At 40.5% G+C, this 6,066-nt stretch overlaps 1 protein-coding gene across 7 annotated transcripts in view; it reads right to left on the bottom strand.

The window, feature by feature from the left end:
* The window catches only part of LOC147007731 (uncharacterized), a 218,407-nt gene that overhangs the window by 24,732 nt on the left and 187,609 nt on the right, over positions 1 to 6,066 (bottom strand). For all 7 annotated transcript variants that reach the window (XM_085866511.1, XM_085866515.1, XM_085866513.1 and 4 more), the window contains 4 exons: positions 3,546 to 3,794; positions 3,204 to 3,356; positions 1,746 to 1,933; positions 192 to 372 (listed from right to left, as the gene is read on the bottom strand). In XM_085866511.1, coding sequence (XP_085722637.1) covers positions 192 to 372; positions 1,746 to 1,933; positions 3,204 to 3,356; positions 3,546 to 3,794 — 771 coding nt within the window. The remainder of the gene's footprint in view (positions 1 to 191; positions 373 to 1,745; positions 1,934 to 3,203; positions 3,357 to 3,545; positions 3,795 to 6,066) is intronic.

The raw sequence follows: 6,066 nt of genomic DNA, 5'->3' as shown, positions 1-6,066 counted from the left end.
TACTCCACCAGATAAATGATTAGCAATATACCATAAATACATAAAATTAACCTCATCATGACAAATGCTTCATAAAGTGATTTTGCCTTGCTGATGAGAAATACATGCTGTTGAAGATACTCAAAATGCTAGATTGCAATTTTTTTCTCTCTGCGTTATCTTCTTGTGGCAATGCGTGGGAGAAGTCTTACCAAAGCATTTTGAGCCATTTCCCGAGAGTCCATCTGGGCAAGAACCGCACTTGAAGTCCAAAGACGGGGCTGGAATATCAATGCAGTTAACTCCAGGAAAGCACGGATTGTTCTCACAAGGATTCAAATCCTTGCTGCAGTCCAGACCAGTGTAGCCTTGAGTACAATCACAGGATGCAACCTGTGCACAAAAATCAACACAAATTAAATATTACTTGCTTGTAGGTTCCATGACAAAATTTGTTGGTAAAGACAGATATGCATTCACAAGGGGCTCCTCATTACTCTCTCTTATCACCACTAACCTTCCTTTTCTTCCTCTGTTCTCTCTCCTGCCATCTATACTTTTTTCGATGGAGTCTAAGGCTCGGAACATGCACACATCTTTTGAAAAATATGAGACAACATCGAACTCGACTTCAGATAAATACAGCCTCCACTGAGTTTGGCCTTGGAGGAAGTGACATCACTGCACAGACCATCGAGGTACTGCTGAATCCATTTTTATTGACGTTGCTTTTGTCTCCACACACAGCAGGGCAATTAAAGAGGTATGTCCTCCTCCTCATGGATGTCTACCTACGGGCTATGTCCATGCTGTATCCTTCAAATGGTAAGCATCAAGTATGGAAGAAGCACATACCATTTTTGAAGTCTTTGGTATGGCCTGGCAGTGGAAGAATGGAACTGCTGACCTCCCATGATTCTTCGAGCAGATACTCCAACCATGATCTGTTAATATGATCGATCTTGCAAACTCGCTGCATTCTCTCTGCCATAAATTTCATGACTCCACATATATTTTCAAAATCTTACAATGTTTGGCTTTCAGTAGTATTGCACAACACAGTTTTAGCTCTGAACAAGAACAAAAACAGAACCCCTTCCTCTCACTAGTCCTGTTCTGCCTCTTGATCTGGTCCTACTTGCCTTCTGCTCTCCTCATACTTTCCTTATACACCAGGTAATGCCCACATTTTCATCTCTGCAATTAACCTACTCCATATCTATTCCACAGTGGGATCCGAAAATCATGTCTTTATTTGGGTTTGCATAATGAAGGCTGTTTTCAGAGAACAGAAGCATAGTCTTGATTTTAAAAAAAAATCAATTGTATCAACTGCTCCAGCTCTTTATTTATTCCCAAAAACTAGAACAATTCATGACTTTCAAAATGACGTATGAATGCTAAATGAGGCCTGTTGCACATGTGTTGTGGGTTTGTTTACAATGACTCGCTCCTGCTCGCCAGGTACTTTTAAACCTGCTGTTGCTGGCACGAATCTGTGATTCAAATAGTCTTTGAAAAACAATATTAATTTTCTGTATTTGGATGAAAGAGTGGCAATTTCAAAATGGATATCCACAATTGTTCTGTTCCTGAATGCAAATCGGACTCACGGAAATATAGAAAATATGAGAAATATTTGTGGATTATAATAGTCGGGTTTGTATGATTTTCTCGAAATACAATGAGCTTGCGGCGGCCGTGGTTATAACACCAACACACACACGCACACGCACGTTCACACACACACACAAACAAAACCATACCAAGAAAAAGCTGTTGCTTTCTCCAACTTCAACTGAGGATCTCTTATCGTAGTCACACGTTCCGTTGTTCTTGCAGCCACACACGATGAGGGTGAGGGCAAGCTGGCTGGTAGCATTCCCATTATTTGCCAGCACAATGGCAAATACTGGCTCCAATGATGTGGGATTCCATGTCAGCTTGCCACTTGCTGGAAGAAAGGTTAATAAAATAATCACTTTCTTAAGGCTGTTTTGTGTTTCAAGTGTCTGGTGCCCCAAGGTCAATTTGGACTTTTTATTGTAAAACATGAAAAACGAAAGAGTTCATAGAACATGATACCCTCTATCGTGTCAATGTTTATGTTTCATTTTAAATAAATAATGATTTTAAAGATTGCTAAAAAAGACAGTTCTGGAAGTTTCATGCTGTGGAAGCAGTCTTTCACAGCACCCTTATACACCACCCGAGATAACATGTCAATGTCCTGCGAAACAAAAGGGTTTTGAAAGTGCAAAGAAGGTGATTTGTGTTTCACGGCATCCAAGTGTATAATTCAATTTAAATAAAATAAAGATTGTAAAAGTCGTGTAAATGAATTCCGGAATTTACCGCCATTTTATCGTCATTGACGCAGTGGCAATTACACCACTTGACCCAACATATTAAATTAGTTATTCATGTCTGTTGTATGTGTCCTTTATGATATCCTTAAGAGCAGTAAGTTTCCTCTTTGGAATGATTTTCAATTTTGTTTGACCGCCAGGCACGCAGACAGAGTAAAAAAAAAAAATCAGCTCACTTCTCTCTGCACAGATGCGATTGGGCTAAATTCAGAGACAAAGTACTGTAAAATGGCAGGTTATTTTCCAATTTGTGTTCAAAATATAACATTAAATTAAAATAAGTTGTTCCACGATCAAAAGCTGACGGACAGACATGAAACAATTGCTTAAACCCGCTTTTCACTCCGCGTGTGTGGGGCAATGATCACAAGGAGGCGAAATTTTGTGAAATTATATATTGTCTGCCATGCGCACCATTGATATATTATTTATGAGTGTGTATCACCATGTTACAAAAAACGGTGTGTATGATTGTAAATGGAAGCATCATCATGCTTTGTGTGGGCTAAGACACGCCGACAATCCATTAGTCACCTTTGAGTTGCCGAAGCTGGTAATTAGATTTCCAGCCTGAATTTAAAATGTCATCCTGATGCTTTGCAAGGCAATGCATTAATGAGAATGGCATCTGGCAAAGAAGATGTTGAACTGGCTATGCTGTCTGCCAAGATTTACTGGTGTAAAGATGCCATGGGACTTTTCAAAAATAATTGTGTCATTGTGGCCTTTTAGTCCTCTCAAATTTAACCAGAGAGACTGTGAAGGCTCCTAATAAAAAAACTTAAACTTCCAAGCTTTTAATTTTTTTACTTAAATGAAATAACTGGATCCTGAAAATAAATATAAAAATCTCACCTGTCATATTAATATCTGTGGAAGTTGTATTCAGTGTAAAAGTGACGTTTGCAGAATCAACATCCATTTCATCCGTTTCATACGTAATTAGCACCTTCTCAGAAATTGCACATTGAAGTATGGATTTTCCAGTAATGTTAGGTGGGAAAGCATCTGAAAAAATAAACATCGATCTCTCATAGATTTCGAGCATTTTTAAATTTGTCAACAACAGATCATGGATGGATATTATATTTTCCTTGGCACACGTCTCTTTTTGTTTGAAATCTAAAATGGAGTTGATCAAGAGCAGAGAAAAAAAAAGTTTGGATTGAAATAACATCAGAAAAAAAAAAAACTTACTTTGTGAGCGTTTGGTTTTTTCAAGGTTCATATTTGCCTTGAAGGTCGCAAGGCCAAATGCTGTGTTATTTGTTGTTAATGTGTCAAACAAGCAGAATGGCTCATTTCCACATATTTCCTGCGCCATTTGCTTCTCAGCAGCGGAAGCTGAATCGATGACATCATTCAGAAAGGATGGTTCATAAAGGGATGCACTCCTGCCTTTATTCCCTGCTGACTCCAAGATTGCCTCCTCTGCTGTGACCTCCCCTGGAAGAAAATAAAATTGCAATTGAAAGACTTTTGTCTGAAAAAAGGATACTGTATCGGGTTTATATGTAAAGATATTGTATTTACAACATTTTTTTTTTTTTACAAAATACGATAATTGAATGTGGACATGAGAAAAAACAAGCTGCCCAACGTGAAGTCAATTTTATGACAGAAATTTCAATTTTAACCTTCTCATGAGATATCGATGTTCCTAAATGATAGTATTTGTTTCTTCATATCATTCCTTTGTGGTGTTACTCACATGTTAAATTCTTCAACAAGTTTTCCAAAATAGATGGTTGATACGAACAAAGGAGTTCACATGTGTGAACAACTACAAATCACACAAATTTGATTTTCTTTCTTTTCCAATTTGAGCACTGAACTCAAGTTCAAAATCTGCATAGTGTGTTGATTTGTCTTCTGTATCTAATATATATATATATATATATATATATATATATATATATATTTACACGGACCCCCAATATTTCTTTCTTTGCACCTCTTCTTCCAACCCCTCTCCCATCTCTTATTTGGTGCCCAACATTAACCCAAAGTGAGTTATGGTTTTAAATGATGGATAAAGGTACTGACGGCAGGTTTGTCGTGTAGGGGAAATTTGGGAAAATCTATATATGCCTGGAACATTTTTGTACAGGAAGTCACTGACTTACGAACACCCGGACTTTCGAACCAACACCTATAAGCTAAAAAAAAAAAAAAATTAAATGCCCAATATATGAACGTTCACTCGTAATGATGAACTGATTGTGGGCGAAGCAACTCAGGAATTAGTGGTCAGGCAGAGCGTGAATCTTTCTTCTGAGAGAGGTAAAGAGTCTAAGCATCGCATGGTCTACAGTATCCAGTGCACCGTACTGTAATGTTCAAAGCTATTTTCTTTACACACGTTTTTGCATTCATCGTTTCACATATTTTCCGTTTTAGTGATGACAAACCATAATCATGGCTGATAAAGTATGCAGCAGCATATAAAAGCAGAACCTTGACATTGGAGACAAAACTGGATGTAATGAAACATTGTGATGAAGGAGAAACTCCCTCCCAAATTGGTCATTTGTTCGACATTAATAATTTGATGATCGCAACAATTATCAAGGACAAGGCAATAACTTTACTGTACTATTGTTACAAATCTGGCAGCCATGAGCACTCAACATTCAGGTCCCCATAGCTCAGTTATTTTGTTAAGTAAATGTGGATAGATAGCACCCTTTCCCCTATGTCTAATGGGAATTAATTGTACGTGCGCTGTGAATTATTTTATCGATTGGATTTTTACATTTTACATCAACAACGACAACAACACTCTGCTCGCGGCATTGTCAGCGCTCTTCGCGCGCTCGCTGGCATGCGGGCATGTGTGGAATTCCATGCCCCAGGCGGTGTGCGTTTCACACCAAATATGGTCACGAAGCGTTTCGCTCTGGCTGCATGCCAAATAAGGGAATGCGTCATTTTTCCACCCAATGGGGGACGCGCGGACCAAGCCGGGGCGGTCCTTTTCAAGAAGGCGGAGCCGCGACATGCCATCCACCGAATGGGAGCAGGCGATGGGGGAACTGACCGCGCCCCAAAAATGAGAAAGCGAGATTTATAATAATTGCATCCCATCTGCTGGAGACACGCGTCTGTCTGGGTCTGCGGCTGGATGCATCGCACACATCCGAAGCGTCTCGTCTGGCGCATTGCTGCGGGCGGTCGACCATCTCAACACGGGAGATCATCTCGTGTCACCTGCCTGCGAGCCGGAGGAGCGTGCCAACGCCCGACGCTACCCTCCGTACCTGGTGCTTGGAGCGGCCTCGTGTTGCGGGTTCAAGTTCCGTTTCCCCAAGATCGTCGAGAACCACACGAGGTGGACAGCCCTAAGCTGGCTTCTCTTCCCTCAGCTCGTCTTCCCTCCCGGGATGAAGGGGCAAACCAGACCCGATGGGGTCCGTTTCTTTTGGGTGTGTGTCTGTGTGTGGGCCCGTCTATAAGTAACAATTGCGTAAGTGCTTTCTTTGCTCATTGTACATTGCCTGCCTTTTCTTCGGTTTAGCTCTGCCTTCTTGCGTGTTCCCCTCCCCCACCATTGTAAATAAATACCCCTATTGTTGAATATCCCAGCTCGTCTCTGCATTTCTTTCATTGGCTTAGCACGGTGCATGTTGAGAAATTGGGAGACAGTAAATTGTGCATTTAGACCGGCGCAGCTTTGGTAACTCCTGCTCGGTTATGCCGGATTTGAGTCGGTCACAGC

The sequence above is a fragment of the Eptatretus burgeri genome, unplaced genomic scaffold (assembly GCF_056783735.1).
Source record: "Eptatretus burgeri isolate ZD-2024b unplaced genomic scaffold, Ebu_testis_v1 Ebu_testis_scaffold_34, whole genome shotgun sequence".
Classification (NCBI taxonomy): Eukaryota; Metazoa; Chordata; class Myxini; order Myxiniformes; family Myxinidae; genus Eptatretus; species Eptatretus burgeri.
This window is presented reverse-complemented; position numbering and strand designations above follow the sequence as displayed.